The following is a 19872-nucleotide window of genomic DNA, read 5'->3' as shown; positions in this document are numbered from 1 at the left end:
TGAGAATTCAAGAATCTTTGAGGATTCTAAAATCTTTGAGGAATCCAGAATGTCTGAAGCTTCATGAATCTGAATCAGATTCACCCAACACGAGTTCTGACGGTACCGGGTACAACAATTATTTCTGAATTTTATGAATAATGTATAAAATTAATTTTAATACATTTTGCAAATCATCTTGCACTTGTTCTGAATTTCTAGGTAGTAAATAAACGAAAGCAGATAAAGCTTTGCAAAGACACAAAACATTGCTTTTAACTATTGACCCGATTCTGCATTGAGATCCCGCGGTAATGGTACCGATAGAAAATAAAAACAAAACCGGCCATCGTCCAGCCATTTCGCATTTCGTAAAAGGGCACAACGAACCAGCCTCAGCCCTTCTGGCCTGATGGTGCCGGTGTGTGGACACCAACGCGCACGCCAAACCATCGACAACATTAACGTGTCGCAACGCGAGCATCGTGACGAACGTTCGAATACCAGCCGATTACCCATATTGACCTTTGCCGGCTGCTGCTCACTAATTAGTGCGGTACCCCTGGTGGAAAAAGAAGGTGCTTCGACGACCCACATACACACCGGTATCGATTGTTGATTCAATTAAAATTTTTAAGTGTGTTTATTTTGAATGTGACTTTTGCAGAAGGTGTAATGCAACATGCAGGTTGCTTTTAAAAGCATCTTAAAACGATGTATGATTCCACTGGAAAGTGATGCAATTAAATTGACACTGGACACCAAGAAATGGTTTTCTTCTGTCTTGGAGATTCATTTCTTTTATCTGCTTATGAAAAATGGGCTCCTTTCTATCCTGCACAATCTCCTGCAGTAGTGATTTCCCGCGAAAGTGCACGAAGCGAATGCGATGCGATGATTAGGCGATCGAACGTTACAAAACCGAGTGCTTCGTCATGTCCTTGAGCGGACGGAACCCGAGTGCCACTTCAGGCGCTACACGCTTCAAGCGTGGCCTCTTGAGACAATATCATAACTACTCTCGCCACGATAGCCGTGCGCAAATTATCGAAAGTGTGAAATGTGTGCACCCTTAACGGGTGGCCGATCGCCGGGAAATGGCAGTTCCGGTTGTCCCATTTTGCCGTATACCCGTACGGCAACCGGATGCAGTGAAACCCCCGGCATGATAACGGTACGATGGACCACCCCTACCCAGCCAAAGGGTTGTGCAATGTGACCTTTACGGGGGGGGTACAGAATCGCAACCGTCATTCGCCAATTTATTGCACGGTTTGGTGCAAAGGGTGCAACATACATACATCGTTCTCTGACTAGCCGTAGTACCATTTTATTGTCACCCTATTGCCTGATACTGGGGAGCGATCGTTTGATTTGTTGTACGGCTCCGACACAGCTTGATTGGTCAATTCTGACATTTTTACTGTTGTAAAATGTTATTGTACCCACCCATGGGAACATGGATCGATCGCTTCGAACAGGCAAAAACTACAATCCGAATCTTAAAGGTCAGCGAGTTTGAGAACAAACGCAGCATGTTTTGACATTTGATAGAAACATCATAAATTAGTGAAGTATGTTTTACACAGCCGACAATTTGTTGTATGTTTTAATCGACGATATTTCCCAGGAATGAAACTCGCGCTTCATTTTTAAATCATCATCATCACTTCACTATCCATTTATGTAAAATTCAATTAACGATCGCAAAATTTGTTGCACTAAAAGCATACCATTCGATGGCATGTGACACAGGACACATTACGGACGTGTGATTTATCTGGACATTAGCGCCATCACTGATACTGTGTGCCGATCGTTCCATATTATCGCAAATCAAATCGATCGTTTGGCATCTTTTTCCCATTTCTATGCTACCCGCCTCACGAATCCCTAACCGTGTGTGTGTGTGTGTCCGTGTCCATGTGCCCGGCTCGTAATGGCGTGCAGTGGAACCAATTTCGCATCAAATGTTTGTGTTTCGATCGTAAAGCAGGATACATTTTTATGAGCGCCCCAAAACCGATTAGCATACCGACGGATTAGTTGTGCCCCCCCAGAGCCAACACTGAACCGATCGGATGTGGTGGACCGTCTCGGCGCGCGATTAGGTTAGCGATCGGACTACGAATCGCAGCTGCAATCATGCTGTCAGCGGTTAAAACGATAACGAAACCCAATTCCCCGTTGCACATTAATTAATAAAAGATTTAATTTCATCTCCACTCCCTCCCTGCCGCTAAATCCTCATTTGGTGGGAATTCTTTATCACTCGTTACGGCTACCAGCCCGGCTACCAGCCGTAAGATAAACGCTTCATGCTACCGCTTTTGATAAGCAGAATCGCTCCAAATCAAAAGTCCCCAAAACGCGGAAGCAGCTACAGCGCAGGTCGGTTCACTTCCGTTGCTCGTAAAATAGCTGGGCAAAGGAGCGAGGCTAATTTGTTTGTTTTCTACAAACTGAAACACCTTTTTTTTTGCGCTACTTGTTTAGGTATAATTCATTTTAAAAAATACCCTATTAAAACAGATTTGTGTAAAAGGAAATGTTATGTTCATGGGAAGAATATAAAGCTGCTCCATCTGCTCCGCGTGACTTCACGCACTGTTCAACGACCTAAGCGTTAGAACAATACCGAGTATTAGTAAGCGTCGTAAGTAAAGCGGCTCATCTGCGACACAATGTTTGACTCCCATCGGTACCGTCGGGTTCGTCGCTTCCGTATTTCGCGCAAGTCTTTTGTTTCGGGCACTGGCAATAGTGAACGATTTAGCGTAGAAGATTTCCGTTAATTTGTTCGATGAAGATGTTCTTAGCGGGAAAACACGGCCAAACGATGAATTAATTTCCCCCCCACCCTCCGGGTTGTGTGTCCCCGGAACCATGCTACTTCCTTTATGTCCAAAATGTTCCTTTTTCCTTTGTACAGTTCGTGTTACATGAACCATCGCAAAAGGAGGGATGTGAGCTCTTCTTACACAATTGAATTAGTATCCAATTGTTACCGAAAGACCATCCGCTAAAGCAAACCCATTGCAATGCGTGGCTGAAGCAACCACGAAATATGGAAGCACAATAGAAGTGCGTGTTCGGTGGTGTATTGCGCCGTTTGACAAATTTTCGGTGAGATTTTCCATTGACCCTGTGCAGCCAGCCAACCGATGCAAGTACAAACAGAAACCCTCCTCCCCACGTGAAGTGAACCCATCGCGTGCCCTTTTTCGACACCATCGTCTCAAGCAGCCTGTTGATTGTTTAAAGCGCACCATAAACACTTACCCCTTCGGCGAGCATTCAGAACCGGCGGTGGAGCATTCGGTAAAATAATGCAGAATAATGAGCACACCACACCTGAGCACCGATATTGTCGTTCTTGTGCGAACCATCTTCAGCCGGTAAGACAATGGCTCTCGCTGTGGTTGTTCTTCGCTTCGCTTTACAACAACAGACCGACAGCAAAATGGCACGGAAGTAACCGTCAAGTGGTGCGGACTCGTCCATCTTTGATGCCAATGTGCAATGTAAGGTGTGTTTGTCTTCTGTTTGCGAAGGATAAAAAGGCAGCTCCTACGTCCACTACTCAGGCCAAGGAACAAAACAACACTTCAATCCCATTGAAATCTTCTCTTCACACCTTCTTGTTTTTTCGCCATTTTCGCCAACGCTAGGCCGGCTGTAAAGTTTATTTTTGCTAATTGATCCACCACTCCGCCGGTAAGTTCATTGTGCCCATACGCGTTCACGATCACACGAGACGAGTCGGTTCTTAGCCGGAAGTTAATTATTCTCGTGTTAAACCGCGTAACCGTTCAACACCTTCCATATTAGCAGGCTCGTTAGGGTGTGATGGAATTTATGATCGGGCTGGCCAAAAATTTTCGCGAATCCATTTTCTATTTGATAAAACCTATGTGGCCCATCATTAAATTGACGCACGGAAAATTCCACTCGATTTCCGTTCCAAATTATGTTGCCAAATTTATGGTGCCTTTGTGTTTCGTACCCATCCAGCCAGGACAAGGCAACGTGTCAAGAATGCACCCTTCCCAGTTGTGGGGAGGTTGCGTTTTTTTTGGTGTTGAAATGTTCTTGATCTGCTTCCGACTATCTCTTTGCTGATAGCTTTTTCGAAAGGTCCGTTAATCTGATCGCAAACCGGAGGCATGCAAAAGCCGTTTCGCTCGCTTTGTTTTGTTTTCGTCCTGGAACTAGTTCGCTTCGCTTCCTTTTTTTTCTCTCTTCTCGCAAATGATATCCGAACTATCCACTTTTTATGATCCTGCTTCATTAATCGATTTCGAGCCGTATAATTAATGTGAATATGCAAATTGATTCACCATCATTCACCCTTTCCTTCATTTGCGGTTTTTTTTTTGTTGTTGTGTATGTGGTGTTTAAATATTCTTTCGGTACGGTTGGGTGTCTGTGCTGATGAATGCTTCTACTTTGTCATAGCCGGGTTAAGATGCCAAGCAAAATACATCGTTCAACAAACGGGCTACAAAGCAAACATACGTCCCCAACACAAACAAACGTACTATCGCACAATCAACTCTCACATCACGTTCCGATCAAACGCATCCGTACACGCATACAGGGCAGGTTCTTCCTTTACTTTTCGCCTTGTACCGTTCAACCTGATGCGTGAATCTTTTCCTGCGGAGTTTGTTAGATCGTTGAAACAGGTGGCTTATTTTGACGTCCTACGCTATTCAAATCCGAACGAGAATCAAGATCAAGCAGCAGAACATCGGCTAAATGATTTGCTGACACTGACCGACAAATAGATAAAATCCACGCAGATAGCGGGCCGGGTACGATAACTGTGGCAAAGTTCTACGCTCTGCACCCTGGAATGGGTTGGGCAATAAAGGGGCGTAGAATTTCAAAGACGTGCTCGCGACATTTGGTTGCGCTGCGGTGGCCAGGTGCTCAGAGGTTTTTTTTTTTATATTTTGGTTCTCGTGATAGCGTTGCTTAATCTTAAGTCTGACAAGCGTACAACCAAAGCAGAACCCGACTCGGATGATGTCAGTCGAAGAATGGTATGGGTGTTTGTGTACGCTTGAGTATCGCACAGTTCACACACTGATAGGATGGTCAATGGCCACCAGGGAAGCATATTGTTGGGACTTAGGTTTTAAATTTAGGAAAAATCCCTTTATTAGTCAAAACTACTACTTGCTCTGAGTAATGTCAAAAAATAGTAGAAATGACGTCATTTTTATTTTCTTTGAATTCTACAGTACTAATTGTAATGTCATAGGAAATTCCCAGCAAAAAATCATGACAAAACTTCACCAATTTTGATTTAACAAGAAAGAGAATAATATGGACCGGAAGATTATCGTCGGACGATCCACTCACCGGGCAGTGGTGCAGACTTGACCACCTGGAACTGCTGGAAGCTACTCTGCACCCAGCCCTCTCCGTGTACGCGTTCGATTCGGAGGGTTAAAATAAGCGGATAACTATAAATTATCAATAAGCGCTAAATGTCGTGAGAATAGGTCGTAAATTTGGGTACGCCTCGACATCGTAGCCGTTGTCGTCGTATGCTTGCAGGGCCCGCCCATTCGTCTGGCGTTGATCAAACCACACGTCCGATCGTTCTGGAAAGTGAGTTGGTAATGGGAGTTGGTGGAGTACTGTCACAGTAGTGGTGGTGGTGGTGGCAGCTTTTTTTACCCCGATGACGACGACCAACACGGTTCGTGCTTTGTTGGGAAGCCGATGAGGTGGAAAGCAAATTATGACCGACGACCATTACCGAGCCAGCATCCCTTCGCTACGTTGAGGAAGGTTTCGTTAATGCTTTCTTCCGCGAATGGCACGATGTGGCCTTTTTGTCACACGCGGAGCTTTTTCCCGTGTGTAGTCAAATTTATTATATACACAGCTGGAAGGCAGTGCTGGTTTGCTGACTTGATAAAAAACAACTTGCTTTGCATTTTCGTTGTACGAAATTAACCAAACGTTGACAACCGCAAAAAATACTATTAGTAACCAGTGAACTTAACCGAATCTTGGGTTCGATCACACCTTCCACTAGTTTTTAAACATACGTTTTGACGTTTGGGGGCTTATCCGCTGTCAGTTTCCCATACAAGCCAAATTAACCTAGAAAAAGAGGGTTAGATTGTTTTCCTAATGAAAGCTTCAGCCAATTGACAAATGTCAAAACGAACCAAGTTAATTGATTTATGCTAAGAATCTGTAGTCGGAAAATGTGAACAAAAATTAAAAGAACTAAATCTCATACAGGAATTTGAATCATAAAGGGGAAGATCTCAATCGGTTAAGGGAATTTTGCAATTCATTGGATGATATTTGCGGTCGAATTCAGAAATTTGCAATCATAAAGGGTAAATGTGCAAACATATAGGGGAATTTTGTCAAAAACTCTCTGAACTGTCGAGTTTTTACATGTTAATTAATTGAATTGAAAATTTAATTTCCAAAACTTTCAATGATTACCTTATTTTTTAGGTCAAAATGGTATGTCCTTTATGAATCACTTCCGAATAATTCCACCTGGTGGCTGAATTATTTGACCGATGTCATCTTCAGATTTAAGCTTTCGAATTTAAAGTATGATCAGGTGCATGTTTTAGCAGAATTTCGTACGTCCATCATTCCCGGCCGTTCGAAACTCTCCGGCTATGTTTGGAAGTAAAAGTTTTCTTGGAACCAATTTGCACACTTAAATGGAACTGGTGAAATAAAAAAAATGGAAACAGTCATCTGTAGAGGGCACCAAAAGGACCTCCCGGTGTGTCCAAGAACCTTATTTCAATCACATCCTGCACGATGCAAGATAATGATAGTAACGCTGCAAACTCTGTGTTCGGTACAAAAGCCTCCCCAGTGTGCAACAATGTTGCGGTCCGAAAATGATTTAAATGCCAGTTGAATCACACGAACTTTTTGGCCAGCTTTACGACCGATTTGCGTAGAACACCGTCTGGGAATGTGCTTTAATTTTCATTCACAAAACTCCATACATTCACACGGACCACGGGTTTCTCGGTTTCGTTTGCTTATTTGTTTCCAGCATGTTTTCTCTCACTCCTCAAACCAGCTACCTTCAATCCGATAAAATAAAGATTGTGTTTTCCATATCGGTACTACTACCACCTCCGCACGTGCTGTAAGGAACCGTTTTTAATGCGCGTGTTGTCGAAAGAACTTTTATTGCCCTTTTGATTTGTTTTTTATTTTTTTCTATCCTTTGCTTTTCCTACGAAACTTTTCGGTTCCGCCGTGCCCGTCGGGGCCGTCTTTTCGATTTATGGGCGGTGGCGGAATGGTGACTTCGTTTCATTCACCTCGCGAACGGAAAAGATGAAGGAAAAAAAGAAGCACATCGAAATTTTGTTGTTGGGTGGATAAAAAATTACCATCTATCGGAAACCACGACCACCGAAGGTCAACCGACACCACCCCCCAAACCCAACCCCGCCCAACCACTTCGATAATGGTAGTGCGAGTGGAATAAGCAACACGTCATACTTGTACATCCCAACAAAACAGCGCTACTCCACCGAACAGTGTGGCCGGTATGTTCGGTGTTGTGTGCGAGTGTCGCGATGGTGAGAACGCCAAAAATATCCTCTCAAAACTATCATGCATGTGCACACCTGTTCCACACCGAACCATGGCAAAAAGGTTTTAAGGAGCTCCTTTTGCACCCCTTCATGGCATCCCACCACCGTTGCCCACCCACCCAACGGCAAGAAGGTGTTTCGTATGCTAATGAGTCCATTCATAAAACACAGCCAACCGTCCGTCGCAAGAGCAGCGGGCTGCGAAACGGTTTCCCTAAATGGCGTACGGTGGGCAACAAGTTGTCGATAAGTAAGCCCCGTGGACATGTCAAACTGGGAGCACACCGAAACCAAGATACGATCAGAAATAGTTTCAATCCGTATGCTTTCATGCCTTTTGGCTGGCACAATGTTTCTGCTTATGCCGCACGGACCTCGTGCATTGCGACCGAACGACCTTCGGAGGGCAGAGAAATTACACATCCATTGCTTCATTACCTCCGATCGGTGGCGCTTCCGTCATTGCCGCTGACCGATGATGCGGAGACCAACCGTCACCGTCACCGTCAGGTCCAGTAGGAAATGACACAACCCGGAGCATATGTTTATCGGTTCGATAATGTGCAGGCAAGCCTTTACTTTCACCGCACTTCTGCCCGTTGACAAACATGGCATCGATGGTTCGTTTCGCATTGTGCTGTTTTTTTTTCATACTGACAGGAGACCTCGATAGCAGAGTTCGTGGATGGCATAAGAAATGGCATCAGTGGGCATTGGAAAGAAAGTCGTGCGGATTTTTGCAAAGCATCGATAATTGGCTATTGTTGTCACGGGTAGTTTATTTGTCTCAGTGGGATGGCCTTCATACATTTCCTTAGCATGGAGATGACGCAACAAAGTCAAAGTTTTATGCAATAAAGAACTTCCCTTGTTATGGTTACATAAGTGGAGTATTAATTTACTTAGAAGGCTGAATTACCTACTTTTTAAGTCGTGACCTGCTGCAGGTGTCCTCTAGAACCACTAGAAGAGTCTAGCGTATTCGTCTGTCCGTTCACATTAATTAGTTTTCCACACCTCTGCCCTCATTCAATGACTTTAAAAGTGTTTACAAGAGAATCTAAAGTAGCTGCTTAGCTTGAAGTCTGTATGACATTAACCAAGATTACAAGAAGAGTTCTCCGACGACCCAGTGTCCGGTGTCATTCTAGTGTCACAAATAGCAAAACGAAAACCTAAAGGGAAGTTCAATAAGCAACTCAAAGATCCCATCCCTGCTGATCCATTTCGCTCTCGATCAGGGATAGGAATTCTTATCAGCTTCCGAAAAAGACTCAGAAGCTGATATAAGTACTGGAACAATATAAGTTTCATTAAATCTTTGCTTTCATCGAAATTTGTTGAAAAATTCAGCACGACTTCAAAAGTGCCTGGCTCACACATCAGTAGATCTTCTTCAATAGTGGCACTACAACCTCAAGAGACCAGCTATTTCTGGCTTTCTTCGGCTTTATTTAACCGAACCGAAATGCCCGAAATTACTTAAAGATAATAATACACAAAATTCCAATTGCTTCATTTGCAGAGTAGACTTCGTGGGGAATATGCTTGGTCTAGAGAGTCTTCGAGAGTTGTTCAAGATTCTATAGAAAACCTGACAATAAACATTAGTTCTTGCATTGAAACTCAGTCGTTACCTCAAATATTCTTTCTCCTATTCCCCAGGGACGTGATGCAACCCCCTATCTGGAACGGAACCGTGTCGGACGGGATGCGATCGATTCGGCGGCCGCCCTTACCGATATGGGGAAGTACCTGTTCCGGGAACGAAGACTCCCGGTGTACGATATTGCCGTTGCCATCACGAAGTAAGTATAGCCCGTTCACCCGTTCACAAGCGAACGGTGGAGCACCAATGGCACACGAACCGAACGACTGAAAACGACGCGTGGAGCGAGGCGAGACCAATTATCAGGAGTATCTTAGTGACAATCTAGACTCACCACACAAGAACAAACCAAAACCAAAAAGCTATCCAGGAGAAAAAACACATTTCAGCAGGAACCTCATCACCAAAGTGTGTAGTGTTTCACAACCAACTCAAGTGCACCGAAGGACCTCGAAACGGACTTCGCTCTGAGAACCATTCAGTGAAAACAGTGCATTACGAACCGGTCATCAACTCTCACTCTTTCTTCCAAAGTTTGTTATGAGTTCTTCCATTGTTAACATTTATCTCCCTTTTCTTATTCTATTTCATTCACTTTGCTAGTAAGTGTAGAAACTACAAAGCGTTTCTCTCTAACACCTTTATAAAGCCAACTTTTCCCTTTTTCGACATCCCAAAAACAACAACCTAAACATAGAAACAAACTCTATTACTATGCAAACTAATCGAGCTCTTTCGCAGGTATGATATGTGCCGAAGAAGAAAAGGTGGCCGCTGTACGAAGGGCACAGCTGGTAAATTTTCCCTTCTTCTATCCCTTGTTGCGCTCTCACCCGTACTGTTATGTGCTTTTTTTTACGCTACCATATACTTGCTCTTAGTTAGTTTATGTTCTTTTTGCTAATATTGTTGCTGTACTGTTTCTAGTTTTGTTTTACCATTCCTTACTGACATACAATATTCCTTTTCCCCGTTTTATTGATTGGATACTGACTATATAACAGATTTATCTTATTCGTTTCGTTGAGATTTTATTTTTATTTAAGCTGCTAAAATTTTTAATATCTCTCTTAATTTAGATACTCTTTGGAATAGTGTACGGAATTGGTTTCTTGATTAATCCCCACAATAGCCCGTTAAAACAAAAAGTTCTCATAATGGAAGAAGATTACTAATATTACAAACCCACACTGACTCAAAGACGATATCGTTATGAGATAAAATATATAAAAGACAATCTTGACTCTTGCTTTACGCCAGGGTTCGCCAGAACCGGCCTCTTCAGAACACCGTGCATAATATCCCCCACAGAGTCGTCCTCCGCGTGGCACCTCCCCCCGATGTAACGGGAGGAGGTCGGTTCATTTCGGCATCCTGCCGCCCGGCAACCATTAACCGTATCGTTAACCACAACAATTAATTATTACCATTGCAGACTAGATATGTGTAGAAGGCAATATGCAAATGACGCGTGTAATCGCGGTACCGCAGGTAATTATAGGCCACCGGCACACGGCACACGGCTGCGGTTGTGTAGCTGCTGTTGCTGCAAACCCCAGCACATACACGCACACAAATTTCAATCCAGCCGACCAGCCAAACAAACTCCTCAGTACTGCATCTTTGAACAAATCTTCCATTGCCTATGTTTTGTACGCTCTGCGCGCCTGTATGTTTTTTTTTTTTTTTCAATTTGCTCTTCGTCTTTTCGTAGAGGATTTCCATCACGCTATCTTCTACACTCGATCACCTCACACCTGGTACTTGTTTTTCTACTACGCATCTACTACGCATACACTTTCTGCGTTCCGTTTCACTCTCTCTTACTGTACTCTTTTCTCACTATCACTAGCTCTAGTGATCTGTTTTTGTAAATGTTTGTGATCTGTTTTTCTTTTCTCCTGTCTGTTTTTTGTCACCTCACTTTGGCTGTAATTTTCCGCTCATTGATAACGGACACAGTTTCTTATTGCTCTTGTTTTATCGCCTCTGCATTCATTCGCCTTTACAGCACTTTTTTCTCTGTTTCCTTCCTATCGAACTGTCAGGAACTGGATTTAGTGTTTTACGATATGTCTCTATCGCCACCTGTTGTACATTAAACATTGCTCATCTTACGATCAGTGGTTTAGTTGATTGTTTCAAATGAATGTAAATAACTCGATCAAAGCTATCCGAATTCACGCCCATCTGTGGTGTCACCCGCACAAGCTGTTGTTGCATTGTTGTATGCGCTCTTCTGTGACATTTTTCCTCCTTCAGTTGTACATTACTTTTTATTCATCCCTTTTTTCACAGCTGACACTGTCTTGCATATTTCGCCGTAACGACTCTTCCACTCTGTACTACTCTGTCACTGTACGATGACTTCTTTGTTACTAGATGTTTTTTTTTTCACTCTTTTCCTTTTACATTTTGTAGATTTGGATGACCATTACACATTGTAGCACGTACTGCACCCAGTAAACATAGTAAACCTTTGCACGGTCATTAACGCTTTTGCTAACATGAATGCCGATCTCATACTACCGCTGCTGCAGTAGAATCTTTCTAATCCAAACGTCCAAACAGTCTACTAACTTGTTCCTGGTTTCGGTGTCCACGGCCGGCGTGGATTAAGCAAGAAACTGGTATAAATGTCGCGAAGGTATTGGATGCATCCCATTTCTCACACCCGAAAACTGGTTTGGTTGGGGCTGAGGAGATCGCAGTCTCAACAGCAAGCGCTCTCACAGGTGCATCCGATTACGCAGCTAAAGCTTTACTGATGTCGTTTTTTTCTTTCTTTTGCACTCCTCTTCACATTCCTCAAACTCCCGATGTGCAGGATTCGCCTATGTCGGTGGAGCGTGCGTGGTAAACAAGCGCCTTGAAAAGGTCAACAGTGTTGCCATCATCGAGGATACCGGCGGTTTCAGTGGCATTATCGTTGCCGCCCATGAAGTTGGCCATCTGTACGTATACTATTCGGGCTTAAGCGGATAGGTCGTCGAACTTCAGACGGCACCCCCCGGGTGGTGGCATTAACCAGTGTCATCTTACTGTCGTCTTTTAATTTGCTCTCTTACTTCTGCCCCTGCCCCTTCCACAGCCTTGGTGCCGTCCACGATGGTTCACCACCGCCAAGCTACCTCGGTGGGCCGGGTGCGGAAAAGTGCCGCTGGGAGGATGGCTACATCATGTCCGATCTGCGGCACACCGAGCGAGGTTTCCGTTGGTCACCGTGCAGTGTGCAAAGTTTCCACCATTTCCTCAAGTAAGTTCTCGCGTAATGTTTCGAATGTCGGCAATATCTGATTGCGTTGTTGATCTGTTTCCAGTGGTGACACTGCCAGCTGCCTGCACAATCCACCCCACGAGGATGAGGCGCTCGGACGGGCCTTGCCCGGTACGCTGCTCTCGCTGGATGCCCAGTGCCGGCGGGATCGCGGCACGTCGGCCTGCTTCAAGGATGAGCGTGTATGCGCCCAGCTGTTCTGTTTCGATTCGGCCAGCGGCTATTGTGTCGCTTACCGGCCCGCCGCTGAAGGATCCTCCTGTGGAGATGGACAAGTATTATGCGCGCAATCGCCCTACTCGAGCGACACTGCAACAGCTCATTGCAACACTAACGATATTTCCATTATTTTTTTTTGTTTCTTTCTTTTTCTTTCTTTTCCCTCCGCCATAATTGAATTGTACGGTTCGATACTGGACATTCTCCTGCTGACTGTTACTTTTGCGACAATTATACGCGCCCCCGCACGATACGCGTTACTCGTTGCTTGCGGTTGACTCCCTTTGCTTCATATATCCTTCCAATCGCATGTTGATTGCATCCCCACCTCAAATAAACAATGCGCGATTTAATATCTGTAGCACTGTCTCGATGGTAGATGTGTTGCGGAGCATGAAAACATTATACCGGACTATTCGCAACATACTCCATCGTACACGCGCTACAATCAGCAGTCTGTAAAGTACGTATGATTACGCGCGAGATCCAACGCGTTTGCACGATTACCTTCCATTCTCTTTCACTTAACACAAAACACACACACACGCACATAGACACATTAAAAGAAAAGAACAATTTGTGTAATTCATCGCGTCTATCCTCAAGTACACCCATTGACAAACCCCATCCAAAGGTCGCACGGATGTCGCATTGAAAGTGGCGAGGCGTGAAGACGTCCGCATCGCAACATCGCCTCAACCGTTCGAACAGTTGCCGGAAACATTGTACCCAATTGTCATTCCATTTTGGTTTAGTTCCCTAAATTCCCTAACTTCCTTTTGATCGATAATTCAACTCCAACATAGTAACACACTCTACACCATACCAACCAAACCACATCTACTACATCTGCTCCGACCGCATATCTCATCCTCAAGCCGTTAATGTCTAGAAACACCTAGAGATGTCGTGCCGGACCGCACCCGGGAACCGTTCAGGTTCCTTCAGGGCCACCCTCATATAGTAGTGTCGCGATAGGGTAAACAGTAAAAAAAAAAACCATCCATCTGCTCATCCCGAGATCCGGTCTCACGCAGTTGCACAAACACTAGACAGGTGAAAACGAGAGCCCGAATATCGCGTGGCGCACCACCGGAGTCATTGTATCACGCACACAACAACAACAACAAAAAAAACAAGCGACACACCATCTATTTGTAAATAGTGATCTCACCTTCAACAACTCCACAAAACCACAAACTGTCTCTCTTTGTCTAATCCTATTTGCACCAAACAAACCAAGCCTGCATCTCCAATCAGTAGAACGATAATCTTCAAACAAAAATAAACAACCAAACAAAACCAAACAACAACAACAACAAAAAAATACCAACCCCAAGCAAATCGAGTTTAACGCGCAAATCTAACGGATCAACGTTCTCTAGATATAACTACGACGACAAGTCAGATCAGCAGGAAGAATATTATGAACCGTCTAGCACGCCAACAACATCAACGACAACCAGCACCACCACCACAACAACAACCACCACCACCACAACAACAACAACACCACCACCGCCGCCAGCGACATCGACGAGGAACTACTACCAGTATTTCCATCACAAGTCCACGAGTACCTATCCCAATGAATACCATTCAGCTAAAAGCCCTAGCTCTAGTGATAATGGTAACGGTAATGGCAACCAATATCACAACAACAACAACAACCACAACAACCACAACTACGGCAACAACAATTACAATCAGTACAATCCGACGACCAAGTCGACACCGTACAGTACGAAAACGACGACCAAGACACCGTACGTGTTCAGTAAATACACCTTCAGCTCGACCAAAAGTCCAACGACGACCACCACCACTACGCATCGACCGTCCTGGAACAATGGCAACCGTGAGGATGACAATAGTAACGCACTACAGCACTACAGCCAACAGCAACAACCGCACCAACAACAGCACTACCACCACAACCAACAACAGCCGTACGGTGGGGATGGTGGATACGATCAGGGTGGACATGATGCCGATCCATCCCCCACCATCACCACCACCACCACACGCAAACCGAAAGCTACCTACCATCCGGTGTTCGATGTGTACTTCAACCGGATCGCACAAACGACCACACGCAATCCGTACAACTTTTCCTACTTTGCCAAACGCACCACCGCTGCCGCGAAAGGCTCACCGAACTACGCACTGAACGGCAACTATCTCGGCGCGAACAGTCAGCTCAGTGTGGCCAGTGTTGCCAGCGGTCAGCAGCCGCCGGTTGCTACCGGTAACGCTGCCACATCATCGGCACGTACCGGGCGTTACTACTGAGCCACACACACCCACACACACACCCATGCACGCGCGCACCCACACTCGAGTGCGTGTGTGTGTGAGAGTGTGTGAATGAGTTGTGTTTTCGCTGTACGATTGTTTGATACCTCCTGCTGCACGTGTAACGTGGGTAATAACGCTTTACACACTAAAGACATCTTCCATTCGGCTTCCGGGATGCGTTACCGAACGTTAACATCCGTTTTAGGAATGTGTCGTTTGCGGGCTTGTGTGCGTGCTGGCAGTCGATGGGTTTTTTTTTCTTCTTTCCCTTTCCTGGTTTTGCACCTGTTTTGTTCCATTGTTCCGTTTTTCTTTGCATTGCTAGGTTTGGTTTATGATTTTTTGAGCAGATTTTAGTTTTTGTTCTATCTTCTTCAACTTTGTTTGCTTATTTTGAATGTTTTTTCTCTTCTACTTTTCATTACACTTTTTATTGATTGTTTGTAACATTTTTACTTGCTAAACATTTCACTGTTAATTCTTAAAAAAAAAAACTCCTTCAAGCACGTTAGTTTTCACGTTTTGGGAAGGAAAACAAACAAAAAAAATGCAAAAACCTACACGTTGCGTATGCAAAAATTTGGTACAAAAACGTTTAGACAAAGCATGTACGATGATAACCCTAGTTGCGTAAGATTGTAAACTCAAAAGTCTGCCAATTGCACAAAAAATTAGACTGTGGTCCATTTTAAGAATCATTTTGCTCGCGCGGAAACGAAACAATTTTTCATTCAATCAAGCATTTACCATTATATGAGTTGCTTTTTTTTCGAACGTTACTATGTATGTGTATTCAATGTTAGTGTGTAAGTCAACGTCAAGCTACACTATACAGTAGACCTTAACATTAAGCACAATGGAAGCAAATGGAACGGGATGGAGTATGCTCGGGCCAGTAGCAGGCGCTTCAAAGTTTTCCCGAGGCAAAACATTTTCGCTGGATTTCGAAAATTGTTGTGCTTCCACATTGTTGTGTTGGGCCAGCAGGCTCACCTGCGGTCAGTTCGTACCGTGTTCGGTGCAACCAATGGCGTAAGGCATTCGCTACACTTCCAAACGGTGCGTGCGCATCGTCATGCAAACAGATGAACGCTATCGTAAGATTGTGATGCACAAGAAATTGACTTTTTAAGCAAACAAAACTAAGTATTGGAGATGGAGACACACGAGCAAATAAACACAAAAAAACAGGCGAAAACACTTGCACGTTGCGTGTGTGTGTGTGAGAGAGAGACAGCACGCATCCGTGATCGCACCCATTTCGATCGGTAAGAATGTATTTTATAACTACCCTTTCTCCCTATCCATCTCTCTTTCTCTCTACCTCCGCACTCTACTTAATCGGGTGAGTCAACCAAACACCGCCCTTGTATGTGTGTGTGTTGATCTCACGTACAAACGTATTCCACCATCGATAACTATCCTGTCGCTTCTCATTGTGCATGAGTAGCCTGCCGTTCCGAGGCTCGATCGGAACTCGAACTTTCCGGGACTTTTAATTTCTACAGGAGTTCTAGTAGGAGAAGGGTTGATTCCACTGTACAATTTGTTTATCCTACCACCAACACCGGCCACCGAACGAACCTTGTGTCGTCACTGTATATTCTACAACTCACTGGTGTTGGCTTCTACCGAATGCGCTAGACACCTCAGCGCGAATGGGACGTTCCTCTGTACATTTCACACTTCTTGTTCTCCGAGATCTTCTATCCAACCTCTATGATTGAGCACGACCGTTTGAGTACTGATTGGTCTGTCAATCAACCGATAACGATCGTCCCTCTTTTCAGATCCAAGTCGGCAAGCTCAACTGCGTAGACTTACACTCTATTGAGTAACATCTCGTGCATGATAACACCTTCCAGCTCTATTCTAGCTCGACTCTATAAAGACTTTACTCAACTTTACTTTACTTTACTTTCTACCTTACCACTCTACCTACCTTTACCTTACTCACTCTACTACGAGGTAACACAACCTTACCGGACCTACTGGATTTCTCACTTCTGTACCTTCCGACTGTTCTGAACTTTCTGAAACAAACTATCGTACGATCGGAAACCCATTACCAACACCTTTTTCTTCTCATGCTCATCATCATCATCTGAACTGTAGGAAGCTTTCCGCTGGATATTGTTTTGCCCTGCTTACACCTTGGTCTCTCTATGCAAACCCAGTAGTCTACCGTAGCGTCTAATATTACCCGTACGGGCTAGGGATTGCGTATGAACTATGGCCGTGCTTGCCTGCTCTTTAACCGCATCCTTTTAGACGTTAGTGTATGGCCAATTCCTCCAGAACAAAATTGTACTACTAGTTATAAGACACTATTTACACTATGTAACGCATGTAAACCAATCTGTGAACGATATGTAAAACACGAAACAGAAGAATTGATACCTTGCATGTAAGATCATCCTACTTCAAAATTGCCCCAGCATGCCATACAAGCTATTCGTATTGGAACTGTACAAATGTATCGCTTACTAGTGGATAAGATAGTACGTAATAAGGTCGACACTATTGTACGCGAATGTATTCCTATGTAAGATGCGCTTCATTCACACACCCATGCCCGAATCATCACACCAAAAGTAGTATCCAAAACAAACGGTCCCCAAAGGGCAGCATTACAAATTCCCCTATTGGCACACGTACAAATCGTAGGCACCGGCTGTACATAAGTGCGTGCTTGACGGTACTTTCTCTCTCGTTCCTACTTTCAGATACTATCGGATACCCTAAGTCCTCATTCCATAAGGTCCATCTGGAACCGTCGCTATATCTGATGGTTGGACGTAACAAAATCGAACCCTACTATCTATAACCCCGCTCGCTAACCGGGTTGTAACTTACTGTTCGCTATGTAAAGTGCCTAGACATTCCCACTAGGATATGGTACATCACGGTACAAACGCTATCTATTGCATATATTTATACGAAACGAAACAAAATACCCCCAAAAAAAACGGTGCAACGAATGGATTCCAATGGCTTCTCACTGCCAGTCGAAAGGTAAACGCGTTTCGTTTACTGCACCCCGTTTAAATGCACGTGCACTTTAGTAGAGTTGTTGCGACCAATGCAACCGCACACACGTCCAATGGTATATTTGCATAAGCGCACACGCAAATTTTCACTGTTTAAGTGCAAACATTAAAAACATACACCCAAAAAGTATCTTAATCGATCGAATGCAGGCGAGATTTAAACAAAAAGAAGCAAAAACAATCACCCTCCTTCATAGATATGTGAAGTTTGAAGGGAAACATTGATAAGCTACCTTAAAACAAGTAGAGCATAACTAAATTAGTAAGACAACTTGTAACAAATAGTGTACATTTCAGTATGTAGTTAGATGGTATCAAATAGTGCAGCCGTATATATATAAATATAGCTTAAAACTAGTGCTGTGTGAGTCTGAATGAATCTTAAATGAATGAATGTGAATCTGCATTTTGAAGATTTACGATATCTGAAAGATTTATGAATTTCCGACGATTTATAATTTCTCAAAGATGCATGAACATCCTAAGACTCATAAATTCTCAAGATTAAAGATATATTCAAAAATTCTACAAGATTCATGAATCCTCAAAGATTCATGAATGGTGGATTCTCAAAGATTCATGAATCCCCGAAAATTCTTCCATTACAATTCATAAATATCTTGTGAGGTTTAAGATTTGAATGTCTCTTCTCAAAAGATTCATTAGTTTCAGCACTACTTTAAGCTTCAGCCAATTGTATGTTAAACTGTATTTTAAACTCCTTACGGTTTGGTTACCAGCTAGAACTATACCCTACGCGTGTTTAAGATAGATAGCGGGTCTATTACTGCACGTTACACTCCAAAACGAATTCGATGTCACTAGTTCACTATAAGCTACTTCTTCGTACGCAACATCAAATCGGCCAGTACGATGCATGTATCAAACACAATTTACCCTACACTGCAATCTTCATTTATATCTGCATCCTATTTCACGCTCAACATCCCGCAACACGTTATCCGATATCTCCTTAAACACACGCACCCATTCAAACACACACACACACACTAGCGAGTTAAGGTAGATAGTAACGCATTTCACTGTATGTTTATTTTCCACCTATTTTTGCTCGCCTGTTACATGCTAAATGGCGCCTACAGTATTCTAATCTTGTTGCTTACAGAGCAATTACATTAGCAAAACAAATAAACGTCCATCACATCAAGCTAAACCTGCCGGCTATAGCGTACTGCAGCACCCGACCCGTTCTAATTGTATCTTCCTTTCTCTTTCCATGTTTGTACATGACCAATGCGTATCGCGCCACAGCTTTGGATGATGAGGATAAGCGATACAAAAACTTTATGAATGCCATCAAGCGGAAGCGATTACAACATCTGAAGGAGCAGCTGCAGCTGCAGCAGCTGCAGCAACAGCCCGAGCTCGTCAGCAACCAGCAGTAGAGTACCATCTGGGCATATGTGTGTTTAATTGCGCGCGCGGGCTTATCTGCATGTATGGGTGTATCTGTGTTCAAACGCGTGTAGGAAGAAAGTTGTGCTGAAGGATAAAGGATAGGATAGCAGGATAGCAAAGTTCACGAAGAAAAATTCAAACGCAACGCAACTCCTTTCGACAAATACTGAACCAAACATTTTTACTGCTCCACCGACGCTGTTGGCGTGCGTATGTATGTGGAGTAACAGAAATTCTATACTCTGCACATGCATTTCTTGCTTTGAGGTAAATTTTAGCTACAAATTGTTCATTATTCTGCTGTGAGTTGAAAACAAGTGAGTGTCAGAATGAGAGAGAGAGATAGAGAGAGAGAAAGAGATAAAGAAAGAGAGATCATGCATAGCATACACAAAACAAACTGCCACCCCC

At 43.8% G+C, this 19872-nt stretch overlaps 1 protein-coding gene across 1 annotated transcript in view; it reads left to right on the top strand.

Annotated features, from left to right (window-relative positions):
- LOC128710514 (A disintegrin and metalloproteinase with thrombospondin motifs 1) overlaps positions 1-19448 on the top strand; it is a 63662-nt gene extending 44214 nt beyond the window's left edge. Inside the window, exons 6-13 of the mRNA XM_053805569.1 lie at positions 9255-9397; positions 10634-10689; positions 12026-12152; positions 12290-12454; positions 12519-12750; positions 13057-13157; positions 14080-14270; positions 19315-19448. Of these exons, the coding sequence (XP_053661544.1) occupies positions 9255-9397; positions 10634-10689; positions 12026-12152; positions 12290-12454; positions 12519-12750; positions 13057-13157; positions 14080-14270; positions 19315-19448 (1149 nt within the window). The remainder of the gene's footprint in view (positions 1-9254; positions 9398-10633; positions 10690-12025; positions 12153-12289; positions 12455-12518; positions 12751-13056; positions 13158-14079; positions 14271-19314) is intronic.
- Positions 19449-19872: the final 424 nt, after the last annotated feature.

Source organism: Anopheles marshallii, chromosome 2 (genome assembly GCF_943734725.1).
Source record: "Anopheles marshallii chromosome 2, idAnoMarsDA_429_01, whole genome shotgun sequence".
Lineage (NCBI taxonomy): Eukaryota > Metazoa > Arthropoda > Insecta > Diptera > Culicidae > Anopheles > Anopheles marshallii.
The sequence above is the reverse complement of the archived record's forward strand: the minus strand, read 5'-3'. Positions and strand labels throughout refer to the sequence as shown.